The following is a 24,310-nucleotide window of genomic DNA, read 5'->3' on the forward strand; positions in this document are numbered from 1 at the left end:
TCCTGCATTGTTTGTACTCCTTTTCTTCCTTGCTTTTTCATGCTGCTCATGTTACTTCTTGTTCTGTTTGACTGCTGAGTTACTGTTTACTCCTATAAATTTATTTGATGCTTGGGAGGAAAGGTATTAGAAGGGAAGGGAAGAAGTCACTAAAGAGAATGAGAGTAAGCAGGTAGAATTCAAGGAAGGGGGAATAAGGAAATTGAAAAGAAATGAAAAGACAAAAGAAAAAAATAGGAAATGAAAAAAAATTCAAAAAAATAAAAAAAAATTAAAATTAAAAAAATAATTTAAAAAATTAAAAAATAAATAAAAAAATAAAAAAAATGAAAATGAAAAAAAAAAAACCCAAAAAATTTAATAAATGCATTCTTATAGTTTGATTAACTTCTCTTCCAGTAGGTGGAGCTGTGCCCACCGGGCCAAGCTTCTCCTCTCATTATGCGGGAACCAATCACTGTGCAGCAGCTCCCCCTCCCAGACTGGGCGGGTCTCTAGTCCTGAGTGCTTAGGGCCTTCTCTTGTGTCTAGTCACTTCTTCACTTTTCCTCAAGCCAGGCCCCGCTCACTGGTGATGCTCACCACAATACTGGCTACACGCCACGTCTGCTGCTCCCGGGAGCCCTATTTTCTTGAACGACTGGGCACACTCTCCCTGTTTGCCATTCCCTCAGACCCTAAGTTTTTGGAACTTGGGGCTGAGAACCCTCAGCGAAATTTTGCTTGCCCTCCTGTAGCCACACCCCCGTAGCTGGTGCAAGAGACCTCAGTTGTCAGCACTGATGGGAGCGGTAGCCACAGGTTCCGCACCGCGGGTCCCGCGCCACTCCTGATTCCCTCGGTCTGACTATCGCGCTCATGGGAGAGCTAGGAGGGGCCCTTATGGGAGAGCTGGGAGGGGCCTTTAAGGTTTCCCCGCTTTGTGGAGAGGAAGGGCTAGGGGATTACACACCTGTTGCCGCCGGTTTCAATGAAGTTATCTCCCATGATTTTTCTTACACCACAATTTTTGCAGTTTAAATAAAAAGAACTACAACCTGGTAAGGTAGTTGCTAAAAATGATTAAATTTTTCTTTATAGTCAAGGAAAGAAAATGTACAGCTGGGCTAAACTAATCATGAAAAATTTCATCTGAGAGAGACAATTTGTCAAAAAATTATGAGGAGGTGCAAACAGAGGGTTGTAATGGAAGCAGTCTTACAACATTAACTATATCATTCACTATCATGAACTCTGTAATAAATCCACACACACAGCACACTGAAGGGTGGTGCAGTTGCCCACTGTGCACACTCACAGGCAGAGCCATGGTATCTTTCCAGAAGGTGGCACCCCACCCGCCTCCAGAGGAAGTGCCATGGTGTACCTACTGAGAAATGAACTGGGAAAATGAAAATGGCAGCCCAGAAAGGTGGACAAAAATTATGATCCTATAAATTACATTCAGAGTGGTTTCTTATCATGCACAATGAATTACTCCTCCTCAAAATATACACTAAACTGTGCAAAGTCTAAACTACAATCACAGGGATAAAATAGGCTTTCTATTGATAATTACTATTGCCTTATCCAGAAATTAAACTTAATCTTGTCCTGGACACTCAGAAGTGTAGTTAAGCTTGGAACTACAGAGTAGTTTTCACTATTCTACTTACTCAGTGACTATACACCCTCCATTAAATTAACATTTGTTGAGAGCATTGAGGTGTCTTTTGCCCAAGGAGATCAAAATATAATTAAAAAGAGGTACATTGCCTTTACACATTTAATGGTGTTGTAAGAATGCACTGAGGTATACAGGCAAGTAAACCATTTAATGAAGTATATTGAAATGATTTAATTTTAATTTAATTTTAATAAATTAATAAAATTAAAGGTGTTGAAAATAGCATGAACTTTGAGGTTGTAGCCCATGCTTCCAGCCTTGATCATCAGTGTGACCTCGGGAAGTTTGATTTCACTAAGCTTCTGGGTCTTCATGTGCCAAGAGGGATTCAATATTTACTTTGCATGGTTGTGTGAAATTCAATACTGTATGGTCTATAAAAATATAATCTTGTGAAACAAACTACATGTTTCTGACATCTTAAACTTTGCTCTTACATTTAAAGGTTTGTAATTCATGTTGTTGTTTTTTTTAAAGTGATTCATGGTACAACTTATCAGTCAGTAACAATTTGAAAATAAGGTCATTAAAAAGAACTCAGAAGAGTTAGACTCAAGGACAAAAATTCTACTCTATGGTTCAATTTTTAAATACTGTATTTTTTATGATGGTTCAAAAAGAAATTTAACTCTCTGATTCAGACAGGCCAGAAAGGTTGTTTCTGATAATACTGGTTTTCAAAATAAAAGCTGTTATCAAAATAATGATGGAATATGACAGCTGAATCACTCCTCTTAAATTTTTTTAAACTGTTTTAAATTAAATTTTCAAGCAAACTTTATTATCCTTCCACATCCCAATAAAGTAAGACTTATTTCCTGATAAAATGTATCATATAAAATAACTTTAACATTAATAGCTCATAATACATAGAAATAATATTTATCACTATACTGAGCTGGTAAATTTAAGTGCATACTTAAGCAAGTGCATATGTGAATCTATTTTAGGAGATATTTTTTCCCAAGGTTCACTCACCTAATATTTCTAATAGCCCCATGAGGTCAACACTATTATCACCATTTCACAGATGAAGAAATTGGAGCTTGAGAGGTTAAATAACTTGCACAAGGTCACTCTGCTAAGCAGCCAGTTATGGAGCAAGAATGTGAATCAGGCATCTGGTACAAAACTCATATTCTTAATCCTGAAGCATAACATCAGCATTAACAAAATAAACTCCTTCATTTATTTACCAATTTAAGTACTAATAAACATTTGCTGAGATTCATTTATGTGTTGGAATTGTTTTATCCTCAAATTCAATAGGAATAACCAGTTTAACTCACATGGTGGATGAAATATCTGTGAAGATGGAACACTAGAAAATGAGAAATAATAATAATAATATTCTTTTAGATACCTGTTGATATATGTCAGGCATTTTTGAAGCACTTTTATTCTTGCAATTCTTGTCTTTTCTACAACAACCTAATTCAATAAGCAATAATATTACATTCATTCAGTAAAGGATGGAATTGGCCATAATTTAAATAATGTATCCTAAGTAACATAGCTAATAAATGCAATAGAATTTGTTTAAAAGGATCTGGCTCCAGAGTTCATGCTTTCAGCCATTGCTTGGTTATTACTTAGAAATAAAAGCAATCTAAGGAAATGTCACTATTGATCAGCAATTTTGTATAGGATAAGATCCCACTGGCAGGTAATAGAGACCCAAGTTTGGTTTCCTGGTTATGTACCATTTGTGAATATAAAAATAAAGTTCTGGGGGCTGGGATCATGGCTCAGTGGTAGAGCACTTGCCTCACATGTGTGAGGCACTGGGTTCTATTCTCAGCATCACATATAAATAAATTAATAAAATAAAGGTCCATCAACAACTAAAAAAAAAATCTTAAAAAAAATAAAGTTGTGGTGGTTGGTGGTAATCAACCAGTAATTGTCAGCCTATGGTGCCACTTAATTATCAAGGAAGATGAAGTAGGAATAGTGTAAAACTGAAATAATATCCAAGTGTTTTTGTGTAGTGTGAAAAGTAAAAGCTTGGTGCTTGAGTGTAGTTATTACTGATGGAGTCAACTGAAACTAGTAACTGGAACTTCAGGGAACTCTAACTGAAAAAGTATCTTACTGTAGTGCTTTGGAATTCTGGGAAGAAAGTGGACTATTTGCCTCTGTATCAGGAGAAGCTATTCACACTGACTAAAAGATGTGAAAGGAATTGAATAATACCCATTTATTAATGTGAGAAAAGGAGATTTCATTTAAAAATGGGAACTAAATAGTTTTAACTGAGAGAACAATACAAAAAATTCAAATATTAAATGTGAGGATCTCTACTGAAAGTGAATCTGGAATTTCATATATTATAGGTACTCTAGAAAAAAAATATTGTGCCTACTATGTAGCCAGCTATGATGCCAAGATAAAAAATATATTAAGAATATATTCTGTTCCTTAAGGAACTTCCACATTAATGGGAGAGGGAAGATTGGTAGAGACAAGTTGCATATTTAGATAAACAATTATTATATAGCTAATATTATATAGTAAATCATGTTACAGTAATAGGATGGATGAATAAGGACATAAATAAAAGGACATATAAACTAAATCTGTCAGAAAGGGACACAAAAACAAACAAATAAGTAGGATCTTCACGAGATAAACAGGTCATTGGATTTGTGATTTAAGAGGAAGTAAATTAGTTTAGTTCGCAATTGTCTGTTAAAAGTTATGTTGTAATGTCAAAATCTAGGCCTTCAGAATATAAAGAATCTTACACTTGCACAATCACTGTTATCAATATAACTACATTATCAATATTGGCATATAAAATATTCATAGCATTATTGTGACAGAAAATTAAACAACAAAAAAATACATTGGAAAAAAATTATTAGGAGGATGGATAAAGAAATGAAATGTTTATTCCATGAAATTTACAATAGCAAATAAATTGCAGTAACACATAGGATAATCCTCACAAACATATTGTTGCACTAAGAGCAATATAGTGTTTGAAGTTTCTACACGCATATTTACAAATACGAAACTAAAGAAAAACTGAGAAAATATTCAGCATTGTAGTTATCTCTATGTGTTAAATCAGATTGTCATTCTTGTAACCAAAATACCTAACAAGAACCACTTAGAGGAAAAAAAGCTTATTTTGGATCACAGTTTTAGACACTCAGTCCATGGTTGACTAACTGCATTGCTCTGGGTCGAAAGTGAGGAAGAAGATCATGGCAGAAAAATATGGCAGAGGAAAGCTGTTCAGCTTATGGTAGCCAAGAAGCAGAGTGAGATTGTGGGAAGCAGGGACAAAATAAATTTTCCAAGGGCATGCATGACCCAGTGACTTCCTCCAGTCATGCCTCTCTGTCAATGGTTACCATCTAATAATCCCTTCAAATTATTAATCCACCAAATGGATTAACTCACTTATTAGCTTACTGTTCTCATAGTCATTTCACCTCTGAACATTCCTGCATTGTTTATCAAATGATCTTATTGGAAGAAATCTCACGTCCAAACCACAACAGTCAGGAGATATTTCCTTTTAAATGATAGTGATTCAGGTATTCCTTTTATTGTTCTTTTTAGTAGTATTTTTTACCTTTAGTATATAATCTAGTATGTATCATCCTTTATAGGATATAATATTTCATAATAATTTCAAGTGCTAATAATGGTAGTTTTTATACGACTCATGCATAATTAGGATTTGCCCTATCTCCCTTAAATGTGTAAGGTCTATATTGTTGTTATTGTTGTTCCTTCTAATTTAGTGGAAACATGCCTGAACTTTGTAAAAGCTTTATATGCTAAGTCCAAGGCCAATGTCATTCTAAATGGAGAAAAGCTGAAAGAATTCCCCCTGAAAACTGAAACAAGACAGGGATGCCCTCTTTCATCACTTCTATTCAAAATAGTCCTTGAAACTCTAGCCAAAGCAAAAAAGAAATTAAAGGAATACAAATAGAAAAAGAAGAGTTCAAACTATCCCTATTTGCTGACGACATGACCTCTTTTAGTCAGCTCGTTTGCCATTGTGACTAAAAGACCCCACCAACAAAATTATAGAGAAGAAAAAGTTTAAGAGCTCACAGTTTCAGAGGTCTCAATCCATAAACAGCCAGCTCAGGGCTCCAGGTGAGGAAGGAACAACATGGCTGAAGAGTGTGGCAGAGAGAAGCAGTTCACATGATGATCAGTAGACTAGAGGGAGAGACTCCATGGAGCCAGTTACAAATATATATCCCCCATTCCATGCTTCCAATGAAACAGTTCCTCCAGCCCCACCCCACCTGCCTCCAGCCACCACACAGTTAATCCCATCAGGGATCAATTCACTGATTAGGTTAAGGCTATAACCAAATCATTTTTTCTCCAAACCTTCTTGCATTGTCTCACATGCGAGCTCTTGGGGGACACCATATCTAAACCAGAACTTGATCCTCTAGTTAGAAGACACTCATACAAAAAAAATCCACTAAAATGTGTAAGATCTGAAATACAGAATCTGCTGAGAATCATTAAGTTTGTTATTGTAGACACAAAACTATTTTCTCAAACTGGAAGTTAGTAAATATCTCTATATATAGCAGGGAAACCTGTCTCTTGTGTTTTGAGGGTTTAAACAGCAACAGGGAGACCTAGAAATGCTGGTGCCTCTTGCATCAATTCTTCCCAGCTCCAGCCAGCCCTTTGTAAGTGCATAAATCATAGTGAAATGAAAAATTACCTGGTTTTCAATGCAAGTAATGTCAAGGATGGCTATTTATTCCAAAAATAGTTATGAAAGGCTGATTATCTAATGGAAACTATCCTTGGGAACACAAAAGTTGAAAAATTGTCAAGAATCCTGGCTTATAGAGAGCTTGTTCTCTATCTGGGGAAGGGAAAACAGATAATAAACAAGATCATATAGAAAGAATATGATAAAGAGGCTAAAAAGAAAAAAGCAATTGAAAAACAGTGAAACCAAGAAGGTGAGGTAATGCATGCCTATAATATCAGCAGCTCAGGAGGCTGGGGCAGGAGGATCACAAGGTCAAAACCTACCTCAGCAACTGAGCAAGGTCTGTCTCAAAATAAAAAAAATAAAAAGGTTAGGGACCTGACTTAGTGGTTAAGCACCCCTGGATTCAATATACCTGGTACAAAACAAAACAAAACAAAAACAATGAAATCTATGTTATTTCAAATGTGAGTTTCACATATGTCTATCTATCTCTGAAGATTCTAATAGGAAGTAAAATGCATTTGGGATAAGAACAGAGTCTTAATAAATTAAAGAACTGGCTAGGTATATGAAGATGCTGTTTTAGTTTGGATTTGAGGTATCTCCAAGAGCTCGTGTATTAGACAATACAAGAATTTTCTGAGCTGAAATGAATGAATTATGAGAGACTTGACCTAATCAGTGGATTAATCCACTGATATCAATTAACTGGATGGTAACTATAGGCAGATAGCATATAACTGGAGAAGGGAGGTCATTGGGGGTGTGCTGTTGAGTTATATATTTTATCCCTGGTGAATAGGCTGTCTCTCTGCTTCCATGTTCTGTTTTGCCTCCATCCGCCATGCCCTTCTGTCATGATAGTCCACCTCATCATGGACCCAGAGCAATAGAGTAACCCGACTATGGACTAAAATCTCTTAAACTGTGAGCCCCAAATAAACTTTTCCTCCTCTACATTGTCCTTGTCTGGTCTTTTGGTCAAAAAAGCTAACTAAAAAGAAAAGTTCATTCAAAATAATTGTCCCATTTAGAGAGTGAAATTACTAAAACTATAAGTAACAATCTTTTGGAAACCTACAATAACTAATGATGTACTTCAAATGTACTTTAACCATCTTAGGTAGATTGATAGTGGCTATGAATAATATTCCTGGATTAATGATGAAGATGACAAAATTGGTGTCAAGAGTAACATGAGAATATGGTACTTAATTTAACAATTATCAGAAAGAGCACAGAACTTAAGATTTAGAAAAGAAGAATATTTCATATTTTTCAAGAATTTAACTATAAAACACTTTAGCTTTAAGACAGAAAGAAAAACAACTAAGGATGATAATATTTGTAGCCTAAATTTCAGAAATTTACACTAAAAGGAAACAAAATATGATAGAAAAAATAGAAATTACTCTGATCTACAGTTATAAAATACAGGTATTCTTGTAAACATATAATTATAGTTATGTAATACGGATAATATTTTAATTTAATAAAAACAAGTTACAAGTTTCTGGTCTAATTCCTAAGTCTTCAAGGGGTCTATTTTCGTTCTTCTGCATATGGATAGGCTGTTTTCCTTGCACTATTTATTAAAAATGGCTGTCTTTTCTCCAGTGTATGTTTTTGACACCTTTGTCAAGGATAAGATGACTGTATCTATATGGATTTCTCTCTGCATCTTTTATGCTACTCAGTTGGTTTTCACATCTGTTTTTATGACAATACTATGCTGTTCTTTGATGTGTGATTTGAGTTTCATTATTGTGATGCCTCCAGCATTGTTTTTATTGTTCAGTATTGCTTTTACTATTCTGAGTCTTTATTCTTCCAGATGAATTTTAGGATTTTTTTTATTGTTGTTGTTCTGTGAAAAATGTCATTGGTACTTTGATGAGGATGGTATTGAACTTGTAGACTCCTTTTGTAATACAGCCATTTTGACAACATTAATTCTACCTATCGAAGAATATGGAAAGTTTTTCCATTTTCTGAGGTTTCTTCAATTTCTTTTTTTGTGTGTGTGTTTTATAATTTTCAATGTAGAAGTCTTTTACCTCCTTATTTTATTGTTTTGTTTTGTTGAGGTTAGTGGGAATGGAACGGCTCTCCTGGTTTCTTTCTCAGCAGACTCATTATTATGATATAGAAAAACTATTCATTTTTGTATGTTGATTGTATATCCATTGTTGAATTTATCAGCTCTAGAAGTCTTCTAATGGATTTTTGGGGAGGAGCAGGGTTTTCTATGTATAGGATAATGTTGTCAGTGAACAGAAATAATTTGACTTCTTCTTTTCCTGTTTGTATACCTTTAATTTCCTTCTTAAGCCTGATATCTCTGGCTAGTCTTTCAAGAACTCCATTGAATAGGGGAAGTGAGAGTGGACATTCTTGTCTTGTTCCTGATCTTAGAGGAGAATGATTTAAGTTTTCTTCTGATCTGCATGATGTTGGCTTTGGGTCTGCTACATATAGCACTTTACACTGTAAGTGCTAGAAAAAAATACAAGGTCAACACTCCAATATATTGGTGAAGACACTGACTTATTTAATAAAACTTCTAAAGCTCAAGAAATAAAACCAAGAATCAGTAAGTGGGATGGCCTCAAATTAAAAAGCTTCTCCACAGCAAAGCAAACAGGTTTGAAGAATGACTCTACAGAATGGGGAATTCTTTGCCAGCTACTCTTCCAACAGGGGATTGATATCCAGAATATACAAATAACACCAAAAAATTGAACAACCCAAACAAATAATGGATGTAAACAAAAAAATGATGTAAACAGCCAATTCTCAAGAAAAGAAATACAAATAAATAGCCAACAAATATATGAAAAAAAGAAAAAGATTCAACATTTAGAAATCAGGGAAATACATATCAAACTATACTGAGATTTTATGTTAGGAAAATGAACACTCATGCATTACTGGTAGGAATGTAAATTAGTATAATGAATTTGGAAAGCAAAATGGAGATTACTCAAAAACTAGGAATGGAAACACTATATGACCCAGCTGTCCCATTTATTGATATTTACCTAAAAGAACTAAAATATCAGGCCAGGCACGGTGGTGCATACCTGTAATTCTAGTGGCTCAGGAGGCTGAGGCCAGAGGATCGAAAGTTCAAAGCCAGCCTCAACAAAAGCAAGAACTAAGCAATTCAGTGAGACCTTGTCTCTAATTAAAATACAAAATAGGGCTTGGGATGTGGCTCAGTGGTCAAGTGTCCCTGAGTTCAATCCCTGGTACCAGCCAAAAAAAGAACTAAAATCAGCATACTATAGTGATATATGCATACAAATGTTTATAGCAGTGCAATTCAGAATAGCCAAGTTATAAGGAAAACCTAGGTGCCCATTGACATGAATAGATAAAGAAAATATGGTGTGTGTTTACAATGGAGCTTTACTGATTCATAAAGAAGAATGACATTATGTCATTTTCTGATGAATGGATGCAGCTAGAAAGGTAGAGGAAGGAGATTGAGAGGGAGGGAGGAAGGGTAGGAAAAGAGAGGAACTATGAAATGACATCGATTAAACTATGTAATGTTCATGTATTAATATATCTCAATTAGTTCCACTTTTATATACAACCATAATGCAAGAATTAGAAAAAATAAATAACTAAATAAATGTAATGCCTGTAGTATAAAGGAAGAAGGAAGAATAGAGGAAAGATAATGTACTGGGGATTGAAACTGAGAAATTTATGTTACATGCATTTATGAATATGTCAAAATGAAATCCATTATTATGTATGAGTAAAATGCACTATTGGAAAAAAAGAAAGAAAAGTAGGTAACAACCAAAGAAAATGGAATGATTTCCCTAACCCTTTCCCTAACATATTCCAATTTCTTAGTCATTCAAAGAAAATGTGATCAAGGATCCATGTGTGTATACACATATTTGTGTGTATGTGAAAACACAGTAATCTTGATAAATTTCTAATAAATGTATGTGATATTGAAATAATGGAATTATAATGCCATGTTTGAACTTATATGTGGGGAGACTACAATAAAATATTAACATATCTAAACATTAATAAAACTATTACAGTGATTGAGTGGGATGGTTTGTTTATCATGAAGAGTTTAAGAAGATACTAAGTGATCAAGTAAGGGACTGTTGGAAAATGAACCCTAGAGATACACAGATAATTGAACCAAAAATTTGCCAGTTCCTTTGCCAACCTAAATGACTTCGTCTCTTGGAATTTACTTTCAGCCACCATTCATACAAATGTTGATGGAAGCCTCTAAGAATATTTTTTCCCAATTTGTTCAATAAATTGATTGTTTCAATTATTACCCACATCTGGTTTTTACTAACTTCTCAGTCACAACATTCAGGACTTTGTTCTCCAATTTGGCTTAATAAATTTCATTTATATTTTTTATCCTTTCTTTTTCTAGCTAGTTAACATGTCTAATAGAATTATGTTGCAGATGGATGCCAGAAACTTTGATGAGGTAACCTTATTGTTAAAATAAATATTCATAATCATATCTTTCTAAATTTTCAAATATAAAGCTAATATACTTAGAATGAGACTTGAACCTGGAGAATAATGTTGCCTCAGCAGAAAACCTGGATTTGATAGACCTTCAAGAGTAGATCATTAATATGAACCATTAAGTTCAATCAAACAAAAAGAACAACAGCCAAGTAGTTGAGTTCTTCTGATCTTGGAAGAATGAAGTTTCAAAATCTTTACTCTTCAACTTCTTCCTATACTTATCAACTTTCATAACCAGGAAATTATTGTTTATATCTATCCTAAGTCTTTCATCCTGCAGTATAAATTCATTTCCTTTTACATGGTTCTCAGCAATGGAGCATCTCAATAAGCAGAATGATTTTAGTTTCTACAAATAAGAAATAGAAGTTAATAAGGTCATATCAACTATCAGATCACGCACAATATTGGTCATAATGATGGCCTCCAAGCAACATCATAAAGCAGACTGGCAGCTAACCTTGCTGTGCTGAAAGTACAATATTTTGATAACAATAACATGCCCAGTTTGCTCAAATAAAAGATGTTAACAGCCACATATTTCCATGTATTGGATGGCAAGAGTTATAATGAAAGTGAAATACATTTTGTGCAGATCAATAGTAATCCCCAAACAATTTACACATTTTTCTGCTTCTTGCTAAGTATGGCAACCAGTCTTTGGTATTTGCTGTCGAGATAGATACAAACATAATGCACTAGTGAAAACATGAAATTGATTTCTTTCTTTTTTTTTTTTTACTGCTCTAATGTAAGAGGATTACAAATTATTTCACTTTTCAGGTGTATACAACTTAATCTGCAGTATTTTGAGCTGCAATAATCTTTAACTACTTAAGTAATTCTGAGTTTCTCTGAACAGCGATGAAAAACTGCATTGGGATAGAGTGTTTTCTTACAAAGAATATCTACATACAATTATCATAAGTTCATATGTCCAGTTACTTGAAGTATATCAAAAAACTTGAATAGTTGAAGCAAGAACAGTTTTCCTTTTAATTATAAGAAGGTGAAATCATGATTTAGAAAATAAATTACAAAGTCACAAATGTAAAATGGTGTTTTTAAAAAGGCACAAAACAAACAAAAACATATACTAAGATTCCTATGTAACAATCCCTTTTTATTGTCCCCAAGACTAGGTTAGCATTCACATCTTGACCAGCTGAGGTTCAAATTAGATAGCTCCATGGGTGACAGCAACCCTGAGGCCTATGAGAATCCTGAGGACACTGATGATGGTTTCAATTATTTCCTTTGGATGGCTGAGCTGGCCTTGGTATCAGCATGGGGCAAGGTATTGGGAGTGTGAGGCATGCGGTCATGTAATTATGAAGTTTGTGCATTTTTAAAAGTAATGTGGATACATTTGAGAAGTTTACATGGCTGTTACTTGAAAACTTCAGTATTCTGGTCCCTAGATAGATTCAAGGCCTTCTAGAGTGAGAGAGAGAATCAATTTTTCAAAAACTTTTGATAGATGCTTTTCTTTTTTGTAGAAGAAATCAAATTATTGAAATTATTTCTCTTCTTTTTTAAGAAAAGGTTGAAATAGTTGCTTTCAGCACCTGAAAGTTTGGCTCATAATTAAAGTGTTATGAAGACATTTTCAGAGGTATAAACATTGCCCCAACTATGTGATAAATGACTCATTAATGCTATTAACCAGGGAAAGAAGAAGCAATGCTCAGGATGAATACAATGGGGGAAAGTTAGAAATATTTGTGCCAAAATATTCTCAACTGAGAGGGGAAACTGAGTCAAGTCTTAAACTAAGGAGTGGTTCAGATGTATTACCTGAGAATCTCGTAAGGAATACTTTGCCTACTAACCCTGAACTGCATCTCTAGCCACCCAGAGACTCAACCTGCCTTGAACCATGGCCCTAAACACACATCCATCTCTTGGACATGGTTTCATGTTTTTGTTTTTCTAATCTAGGAAATGTATTGGCTCCTGTCTATATTTTCTTTTTCCATTTTTAAGAATACTCTTTGAAATTTGTGTTGTACTGGAAAACACAGAATCAATGCTTAATTCATTTTTCTCCATTGACCATATGCTCTTGTATCACGATTGGCACAGTTATGGATTTTTCTCTCTGAAATTTTTAGGCCACCTGCCCTCTTCAGCTCTTTATATACACAGTATGTGTGGTGACTTACACTGTGGCAAATGTTGGGCTTATTTTACCTTTTGAGATTCTGGCTCATGATAGAATGAAGTATTAGAAAAGTCAGAAATAAGTTCTTGCTAAATCAATGCCCATAAAAGGTTGTTTTTTGTTTGTTTTTAAGACCCAATATAGAAATGCCCATGACATTACACATCCTGCATTAGATACCTGCTTGAAGATGCAAAAAATAATTGTGGTTTGCAAGTAAAAGTACCTGAGGTCTCTAAGAATAGGTGAAATGATAAAAAAAATAAAGTAGAAAAATTTAAGGATTTAGCTAAAAAATATAGAATGAATTAAGTTAAACTTTGCTAAAGCAGTGATTTATTTTCCTGTTAAGTAAGGCTCACAGATCTACATTTGATAAACTGAAGCCAAACTTAGCAATAAGTTACACAATCGTTTTGCTATTAAGTTGCTCATTTTCATAAAATTTCTTTTTTACTCTGATTTATCTTATATTTACCAATTATGTGTTCTATAAGAATGAGGTAACTATCTAATAGTGGTTATAGATATTAGCTCATGAAGTTCAGGAGAAATTCCAGAGTTTAGATTTCACCATGAAGTGTATTGTATAGAGAGCAAATACAGAGAAATATGAGGTATATATCTATATAAAATAATTCAAACACACATGTTTTATAATATGAAGATTAATTAAATGAAAAGTATATATAAGTATAGACTCATTTCTAATATTCTCAGTGATAGTATAGAATAATTAATACTTAATGGTTAAATATTTTCTAGATTTCTAATGCATCAATGTTCTGTGCTATCTTAAAACCTAGACTTTCCACCCTTAAATTTTAGGTAGTAAAGCCACATGTTTGTCACGGCTAACTATATTTAATGTAGTCTTAAAATATGGTTCTTTTGGAAGTTTCAAGACATACTTGCAAAGATTAAGATGAATAACTTTTAATTAAATCGATAAAGACAATAGAGCAGGATTGTCTTTGAACCCAAAGCAATAGGTGTAAAATCATAGTGGTACTTACCACAGTGAAATTCATAACTTTCAATATCCATATTGTCATGGCTAAGTTAACTATCATGGTAACCAACAGCAGAAGGACAAAGAAGTATAAGCACCTCTTTCGCCAGCCATAAATTCCCACTGGGTAAAGTTGTGCATTTTCAGTTCTTGGCAAGTTGTTCTGCTGTGTTGCTAATATGTATTGTTCTCGTGTCATCTAGAAAGAAAGAGAGAGAGAGGATGTTAAAAAATTAAACCCATGACGTTTTCTCCAATCAAAAGATGGATAGTACCTAAGAATAATTGGCAATTATGCTCAAATAATTATTTTGGAGAAATTTAAATGTTAAAACACCCTCAAATTCTTATTATCCATGTTGCCTATGAGAGCTCATTGATTAATTGTTAGATCTGCAAAGTGTATGCTGTTTCCAGGCAGGTTTGCCCAATCCCCATAGAAGGCTTTTTCTTCAGGGCTGTGAACTCTGTGTTCCTGTAACATAACCCAGTATCTCTACTCACATCCAACCTATTCTCAGTTTAGGCTTTGCGTGTTCTTTTTGGTAGATAGAGACTGACAATATCTAGCAAAGTTTTTCTGTATCTTTCACTAAAAATGCAAGATATAAAGTGTCCATCACATATGTTTCAATATAAATATCAGAGTATTTGCAAAAAATATATAGAAAATAAACATTTATCTAGAGTTATATAGATATAATTATCAATTTAAAGGTGTTATTCAGAACTATTGATTATTTATTCTACATATATTTCAAAGCCCTAGAAAAAATGGGCTATATAAGAACAAAATACACTATACTACATTTACTCTATCATTCTTTCTTACTATTGACTAATATAAGCAGAAATCAGTTTTGGAAAGGGAAGAGGACATTATTTGGTGATATATTAATTTAAGTTACGAAATTATTTCATAAGGCAAATGCATTTTCTTGTCCTATACAACTTATAATCATGATTATGGAAAGTTAAAGAATATGTGACAGACATACAGTTTTCAGAAGCACAAATTTATTACCTGAAAGACGTTAATTTTTGTAAAATATGACTATGTATACATCAACAATTATTGATATTTTTAGGTTTTTCTCAGATTTTCTTTTGCATCTTTTACACCAACATAAATAGTAAATAAGTGACACAAAATAACAATAGCATTAAAATTTAAAATTAGTTGATAATTAATATAAAATATATGAAGTATATAAAATGTTTAATATAAAACATATATATAAAATGTTTAATATAAAATTATTATGTCATGATGTTTATTGACCCAATCCTAACCTAAATAATATGTTGAACTATATAGATAAATTTAGAACAAGATGATTTAAATCTTTCCTGTTTTTAATGTTAGAGTTATAATTTCAAACCACATTAATGCAATGTTAAATATTATGTTTCCAATATTTTATAACTGACACATACTATACTTCACATAATAAAAATAGTATAATAAACTAAATCATGTTTTTAAATGAATTAGAAATGCTAATATTAGTAAGTGTTTAACAATAAATTATTTGATAATATTAAGAATTACCCCTTTATCACTATTATTAAACTAATAATCACTATTTCTTTGAAGCTAGTCATAATACTTTAGTTTTTAATGAGATTCCACTTCGGTGGAGATGTAAAATCCATTAGCTGTTATATAACTTAAGTGTCATGACAGACACCAACATGTCAAGGAAGTTAATTTGCTTGGGGAATCTGGTGGAGATTTTAGAGTTCTGACAGGAGCTGTGATTACAAAGCAGAGAACACAGTATAAAAAGACCCAAGGAACTCTAGGGACCTCCAAATTTGGAGGGAGAACAGGGAAGAGCTGGAGAAGAGGGAAGAGGGATGTTGGAGGGAGGAAGATGAGGCAGAAGACAGAAGATGCCTGAGTGGGGAGTAGGAGACCCTCCCATTGCAGAGCCGGTCTCTCAACAGTGACAAGCCCAAATCTAAAATGCTAAAATGCTACAGATCATCACCTCTCTTTAATCTGATATTAGAGCAAACTTCTTTTTTAGGGTATTCTATTTCTATGCATTATATTTAGACATGAAGGTGAAATTAATATACCTTAGAAAATAATTAAGAACTCAATAAGTCTCTGAAATAAAACATACACAACTGTAAAGAAAATGATCTTCCAGGAATAAGATTGCCTCTCTCTCTCTCTCTCTCTCTCTCTCTCTCTCTATATATATATATATATATATATATATATACACACACATACACACATATATGCACACACTCAAGAGACTCAGTAAACATATCAGCCTCTAATAATTTTCAAAATTATTAGAGGCTGATGATATGTTTTCAAAATCAAAGATCCAAAAGAAAAGGTTATCAAGAAAACAAGAAAAAAATGTTCTTGAATTAAGGATGCTTTTATCTCCTCCAGGAAGTCAGTAGTTAAAGCTGTGCTTTAACATTTTTACTTTAGAGCCCTTCTTCAATCACAAAATACATTAGAGTATCCGAGCTCCAAAAAAAAAAAAGACAATGAGGTTAGACTCTTCTTTAAAATGTTCCTTTTTTTTAAAAAAAAAAAATCACATATCTGAGTGTTTCTCAAATCCACACAACCTTGTAGTGGCTGCTATACTGCAGTAGTAGTACCAGAAAAAGAAAAATAATACACAACTCTGAATGATCCAGTAAACTATACTAAATATGAAATGTTTGCAATCTTTGCCTAAAATATTAAATGTTGACTCACTTCTAAGCATTAATCTGAAATATCTTTTTTCCTTAGGCATTTGAAAATTCTATAAATAAAATAGAAATATTTTTTTCACCATTTACTCTCATTCTAAAGGAATATATCAAAACAAAACATACAATTACAAAGATATTGGTTTGTTATCCAAAATGTCTAGGACCAGAAGTGTTTTGGATTTGTTCATATTTTGAAATATTGCATATACATATTTGAGATACCTTGGGAATGGGACACAAGACCAAACACAAAATCTGTTTATGTTTCATGTATACCTTATAAACATATCCTGGAAGTAATTCTCTGGTATGTTTAGTGTACTTATGTTTTGACTACAATCCATGAAGTAAGGTATATAATTTTCCACTTTTGGTGTCATGGTGGCATTCAAAAAGTATAGATTTGAAATGTTGAACATTTCATATTTTCATAATAGGAATATTTAATCTGTACTTATTTTTTTCAGAAGGTCTAAAAAGATTTTCTTTCAAGAAAGAAAGATAGGGGCTGGAGTTGTGGCTCAGCGGTAGAACACTTGTCTAGAATGGGCGAGGCCCTGGGTTCAATCCTCAGCACCACATAAAAATAAAGTAAAGGTATTGTGTTCAACTACAACTAAAATAAAATATTTATTTCTAAAATATAAAGAAAGATAATTACAATATCCTAAAAGACAACATCATCATACCAAGTGATTTATTCCTTTCTAATATAAATCCAGTGCTCTCAAAATCCTTTCTTTGCACTTCTTTAGGTTATACCTATTTCTTCTGTCTACCCAAAGCAATTACAACCTTCTTCATCTTTTTCTTGCTCTTCTATTTCATACCTTATTTCACATCTAAAAGGTAATCCTTAAAACCAAATATGTTTAAAACCTAGTTTTTCTTAATTAATACCAAAGAAGTCGTCCACCTTCTTGGATCAAGATGATTATCTACCTGGTTTACATTAACTTAAATGTATGTATTTATATCCTCCTGGAATTTAGGGAATAGCTGTTTAGATTTGGACTTTAAGCTTTCTCTACCATAAAAAATCCTAATAATGTGAATAAAATTTCCAGAATTTTACAGGTTATGTGAAAGATGAAAGGGGGAATAGTTTTTCAACCTTTTTCTCCAAAGATATGAAAAATCTGGCTTCCAAATCAGGTTATTTTGTTCATGACATTTAATAACATAAATAGCAGAAGCATAGCATCATAGCACATAAACACAAGAAAAATGAGAAATCATCTGCAATAGCTTGAACATGGTTCATCACTAATCATCTATCCTGGGGGGATTCTGGTCAAGTTAACTGATCTGGAGACAATGGAAAAGAAATTAACTGGAGTGGTGGACACCATTTGCTTCTCATTCGCTTACCTCACAGAAAAGAAAAACAGTCCAAAATTCTGAGATGCAGGAAACATAATGATTATTCCAATGTATATGGCATCACCATTATCATGTTTTTATATAGGTACTCAGAGTTGGAATTCATAGTGAAATTGGGCAGAAGTTAGCCTTCATTTAATAAAATATGTATGAAGTAACAACTATATGAAAGATAAGTTTAAGAACGCTGCACTCATGAATTTTACATATTTAGGGAAAACACAATAAGCACATAGAAAAATAAGCATGTATGAAATAGTAACATGCTCTAAGGAGATAAATAAAATAAGTAAATACATTATATATGCAATATGATGTTAGTGATAGGTGCTATCAAGATCATAATCATCAGCATACAACGAGAGACTCTATAAGACGGCATAAAGAAAATGCCTCTCAAAGGAATTGACACTTGAGACTAAAATAATGAAAGTCTTGCAAGAGGCGGTAAAAAGTCTTTGGACAGTAGAATCCTAACTAGAGTGGGCTAGCTAAAAATTGAAGAAGTAGAGACTCTGATTGTAGACAATTTGGGGAGAATAAAAAATGATACATGAAATGACAGGTGCAGTTATGGAGTCGATATTGAAGTATTAAAGCAGAGGCCAGTACAAGTGTACAGGAAGGACATAGGTAGAGAAAAGAAAATATATATAAAAAAAAAAACTTTATGCAGAAGCAACCTTGATGTGATGAAGCTGAGATGATGGCAGATCAGCCAGGCAGGTGAGCTACTCTAAATGGAGATAATATAGACAGGTTATAATTATAATAATCCAATGAGAATATTCCTTGATCTTAATCACTCCTGTTCTGACAGGGAAGATTCACATCAGCAAATGCACAACTGATAATAGTGCTGCTGTGGCTGGAGTTTGCAGTGCCTGGCTCCGGTGCACATTGTCCTGAGACACTCCTCAGCATGCTTCCTTAGGGGCTTATTACCTCAAAATTGTTCCATTTGGATTTCAGTATGGGGATGTAGAATACCCATAGATGTTAGTACGTTCTTTTTCTTTTCTATCCCAATACCCTTCCCACTTTCTCAGTGAAGTTTGATTATTTGTTTTCTAAAAATGGAAGTGGAGGAAGGATGGCAGGAATGAGTGCTATCAGATGTGGCATTTTTCTTGACAGATAGGAAAAGATAAAAAAAAAAGATTAGACTCTGCTAATATCTGTGAGGCTAGAGGAAGGAAAGAAGAGGTTAAAGAAGTTCACATTCCAAAGACAATTATTTTAAATTATTACAGGCTATAGTATATGAAGGGTAGAAATAAAAGCTGTTGATGAACTTCCCTGTTTTATTTTCTGCAAGGAAGAAATTTTGTCTAAAGCGATGATGGAATAACCCTGCTCAAGCGTGTGTCACACCTTTTATCCTCATGACTCTATCTAAGAGGGGCATGGAACAATTTAAAAGTGGCAGTAGTAATTGAGAAGTTTGGAGGAGAGCAGGAATGTAACTTTTTAAAATCTGGGTTTCATGAAGTCAAAAAAAGAAATTTTAACTAACTTTGCATAAAAATCAGTTAAAGTCCATGTATTAAGAACCTGTTATCTCCAATCCACATTTGAACATTGAACTGTCCAACTGATGATAAAACTGAAAACGGAACCTAATTTGATATTGGAATTGATATTGGAAGTGATATAATTGATGTGACTGTTTTCTAAACATCACATTGAACAATTGTATTTTACTACTCACCTCAAACCTGGGTATAATGCAGAGATGTAAGCACAGAGGCTGGAAGGAAACAGCAAATTATTTGTTTATCTACACTAATTTGATTCCTTAAAATTAAAATATGAATTGAGCATGTAATTTCTGCTCTGACCTGGGCTCCCTGTGATGGGAAATCGGAATATAAGAGAGAAGGATGTGTCTCCTGGACAGTAAACCAAGTAATTTGGGAGATCATTTTTAATTTCAGATTATGAAGCTAACATTGGGCACACTGAAGTAGCAATATGCAACATTCTCGTGAACATAAAAATTTTATCTCAGGTCCAAGGCCTCTGAAATTCCTTGCTGGCAGCACTTTTTTTTCCAGAAGCTGTACATCATGCCGGCACCACTGTCCACTAAGTGCTGATCATGTTAGATTTAACACTGTGATTGTCTGTTGCTGGTTCAGACAGGGAATGGAACACCAGGGACTAAAAGCAGTTCCTTGTTTATATGCATTTCCGGTCCCAGCCTGGCCACTCTGTGGTACGCCCTGAGATAAATCACTGAGCCCCCCTCTACCCCTTTTCCTCAGCTCTCAAATACGACTGCATTGACTTATGTAATGGCAATGTGGGAGTCAGAAGGTAGGGTATTAAAGTGCCATTTTCACTCTAAATAGTAAAAATATTCATTTTTAAAGTTTATCTTCCATCCCTTAGGTCCTGGTCCCTTCCTTGAGTGCTGTATTTTCACTGGAATTAATTTTTAAAGATGTGAGTGAAACACAATTTTAAAAACAAGATGCTTGAAGTATCAAATAATATGGTGTGAACTTTATATGCCAGAAAGGCATTTTGTTTTCTGTTGCAAGAAAATGAGTCTCTAAACAGCTACTAATGTTGAGAGAGATTGAAAACAATACAGTAAAGTCTACTTACTACAGTAATTTAAACTTCTCCCTATCTATGATACTTAATTCACAAAAGGACATTTTAACATAATGGTCGTCAAAATTTGCTATTTAAGAAAAATGTCCATTTGGAATTTTTTTTAATTTATTTTTTTCCCCAGTTGGTTTATGGAAAATGCTGCAGTCAGGTTTTATAGCATGAACAAAAAGAATCCTAGCAACAGAATTTCAAGAACGATAAAAGATATCAGAGTCAAATGAGCCGCCTCTTGAGATAGGAAAGAGAAGAAGATTCTAGCCAAGCCTGACAGAAAAGAGAAGCCTGAACAGGCATTGAAAGGGACACAGAGTCCCAGAGGAATGAAAGTTTTATTCAAATAGACATTTAAAAGCTGAATTTTCAGTAACTCAGTAGTCATTCATGGGTTATTTTACATACATTATGTGCCCTAAAATTAAGCACATTTACATGGGAAATACTCATTCAACATTTAATTAGATAAACATTTAATCACAGTTTTGACATTTATTTAGCTAAGAACTTAGATTTTGGCTCCTAACATGGAAGTAACTCAATTCCTAGATCCCTTGGTGTGATATGAATAGAAAAACTTAGTCATTCAAGCAAATCTAAAGGAGGCTAAGTTTTGCCTACTCAGGGGTTATCAGCGCTGAGAGATAAAACAACAAAGACAGTCTTGGGCACCATTTGCAGTAAGATTGTAAGCATGAGATGCCCTTGGCAAGCACTGCTGCACATGCACAGCAGGGGGAAAGGAAAAATCTTTAAAGAAAAACAAATTTGCCAGAAACCCAGCAGGGGAGCTCAACCTTGCAAGCAGAAAGCCCACAGTATTTAGAACACTAAGGATCAACAGGAAAACATGCATGAAGAACAATAATAAAGAAGAGCTCCTCAGAAGGTTAGGTAAGGGATATTGGCCCTTACTCTAACACCAACCAAAAGGTTTAACAAGAGCAAGGAACATACAGTAGGGCCTCTGTAATCCTGGCAATAAGTAGGAAAGGCACCCTTGGCTATGAAAAATCTTCCCCATGAATTTCAAAATGCTCTATTGAAACTCATATTTTTTCCACTTTGATAACTTCAGTTACATTTTATCAGATTAATTTGCATTATTAAGGTGTAATCAAAAGTTTTGATGTGAAATTCTCTACACAATGAACTCATGGGAAATTTGTTCTATTTTAGATGATCCCAATTGTGGAGAGGAAAAAGGAAGAGAGATTCATAATGAATGTGTTTTAATTTAACATATACAATTTTCCATGAATTTAGCAGAAAGGAACATGTAGCCATCAGCATAATCTAGCCAACATGAGTTTTATCCATAGCTTTAATAAATGTTGGCTGTCTAGATGAAGAAAAAGCAATTGACCAATAGTTCTAACACTCTTGAATTTTTAAGATTTTAACTTTTTTTTTTAAAAATTGAAAATAAGTCTCATTTTTGATGTAACAAGTTAGATGTATTGAGGAATGGGCACCAGTCTAGCATTTGATGGCATGTAGGAGGGAGTAAAAAGCCTGAGTAGTCATCAGAAAGTGCATCCAGCACAGGGGCATCACTCTCAGTACTAAGGTCAGATCTGATCCTCCTTGGATGCTCCCCCTGCTGGGTCTTTGCTAGGATGTTACAGGAGAACATGGCTTGGAGATAGGTGAATGCTTTACCTACCAGTCCTTACACTAACCCTAGCCAGACACACCTGTATCATGAGTACCATCTACCTTCACACCAAAGGTGGAAAAGGACAAGAGAAATGACCTATGCCACCTTCTCCTTTTGTTTAACAGGCCACAATCAGCCTCCTTTCAGTGTAGCTGTTAAGAAACTCTAAAAGATCAACTAGCTGTTGTTGGTACTAGTGATGTTTTTGGAGAATGTATAGGTTGTACATTTGCTTATTTCTTGCTTTTCGCTTATTTCTTGTCATAGCTTATAATAAATCACAAACTCCTTTAGATATGGTTCGTTCAAAACCACCTTAACACCAACACAGAGTTAGGCGCACTGTAAATCACCAATAGAGATTAAAACCCACTTGTGTGGACTTTTTTTTTTTTTTTTTCTCACTGTCAGACATTTTCCTGGTGGCTTTATGGGAGAATTCAGCTGAAATTGAATAGTTTTCATTACAACACATAAAAGGAGTCACTTTAGATATGATTATACTGTCATTTAGTTCAATATTATTGCATCCATAGGCTTTGTTATGTAATTCAATAAATAATTGTTGACTAGATGGATGGATGAAGGTGTGCAGAAAGACTATCAGGCAATTCGAATCATTTCAGGGCATGATGACAGGAAATGGGAGGGATTGTATTTAGCTCAAAATAGTATTGTACAATCAAACATTTTTTTCATTTGTAGATTGGAAAAGCTCTAGCTATTTTGTGTTGTTTATTAGGATAGATAATATTGCAGGGCTGGTGGAGAGGTTTTTTTTTTAGATGATAATCTTTGAAAGATGTCTGTAATTCTATTTTCAATTGTAAGTACTGTAAATTAGGAACCTTCTGAATCACATTAAATATATAAACTTGATCTATTTATTCCTGATGTCACAGATTATGTGACAGTGGCCCAGTATTTAAAGTCATTGTTGCAAAAAAATATCTAACAATTTTAATGATGCTAAAAATTTATATCCCATGGGGGGGGGCATATAGCTCCATCATTCCTTATTTCTCACTCCACATGTGTATCAATTCTTATCAGTTCTCATTGTTAGTATTCTGTTTTAGAATTTATCATGTCATAGGAAGATGATTTTATTATTTTCAGATTTTTGCCTTGCTTCTTACTTCTTTTGCTTAGCTTCAAGAAAAATATTCTCAAGGCATAAATATCATGCTGACTATTCATATGTTAAAAGTTATTGTTTTCTACTGAGAAGGCCCTATTCTAGAAGCTATGTAAGGAGCAATGCAAACAACCAATAAAAATTCCTATCACCTTGGTGGACAAAGTGAACAAGAAAAATAAATACAATATGTGGTAATCAAGGTGGTGATGAGGAGCTAAATAATGCAAAGGAAGGAGGGTAATGAAAATGTGTGTTGCAATTCAGGTACAGCAGCTCCTTAAGAACTCAGTGAAACCAAAGCTTTGATTAAAGTGCAGGAGGACATGAGGGAGGGAGCTGGGCATCCATCCAGGTAAGAGCATTTCAGACAGAGAGGAAAGTACTTCACTCTCATGTTCTGGATATAATCTGGAGACAGGTGTGGCTGGGGCAGAGAGACCCTCTGTCAAAGTGAGATCAGAGAAGTGAGCAGACACAGCATCCCATGGGGCATTGGAAAGTTTGTTCTGTACTCAACATCATATTTTTTAGCAAGGCTTTCAACAACTTCCTCATATTAAATTGTGTAGAGTGCTCTCTCTCTCTCTTATTTCTTTCTGCTTGCTTCTGCTTTTCTTTACAGTACTAGCATTAAGCTCGATATTTACTTATTTATTTTCTGTCACTTCCATTAGAATAGAAGCCATAT

General features: G+C 33.9%; 1 protein-coding gene across 1 annotated transcript in view; it reads right to left on the reverse strand.

The window, feature by feature from the left end:
* Sgcz (sarcoglycan zeta) overlaps window positions 1-24,310 on the reverse strand; it is a 1,015,926-nt gene that overhangs the window by 428,244 nt on the left and 563,372 nt on the right. The window contains exon 2 of the mRNA XM_015486040.2: window positions 14,091-14,285. Within this exon, the coding sequence (XP_015341526.2) occupies window positions 14,091-14,285 (195 nt within the window). The remainder of the gene's footprint in view (window positions 1-14,090; window positions 14,286-24,310) is intronic.

Source organism: Marmota marmota, unplaced genomic scaffold, assembly GCF_001458135.2.
Source record: "Marmota marmota marmota unplaced genomic scaffold, marMar, whole genome shotgun sequence".
Classification (NCBI taxonomy): domain Eukaryota; kingdom Metazoa; phylum Chordata; class Mammalia; order Rodentia; family Sciuridae; genus Marmota; species Marmota marmota.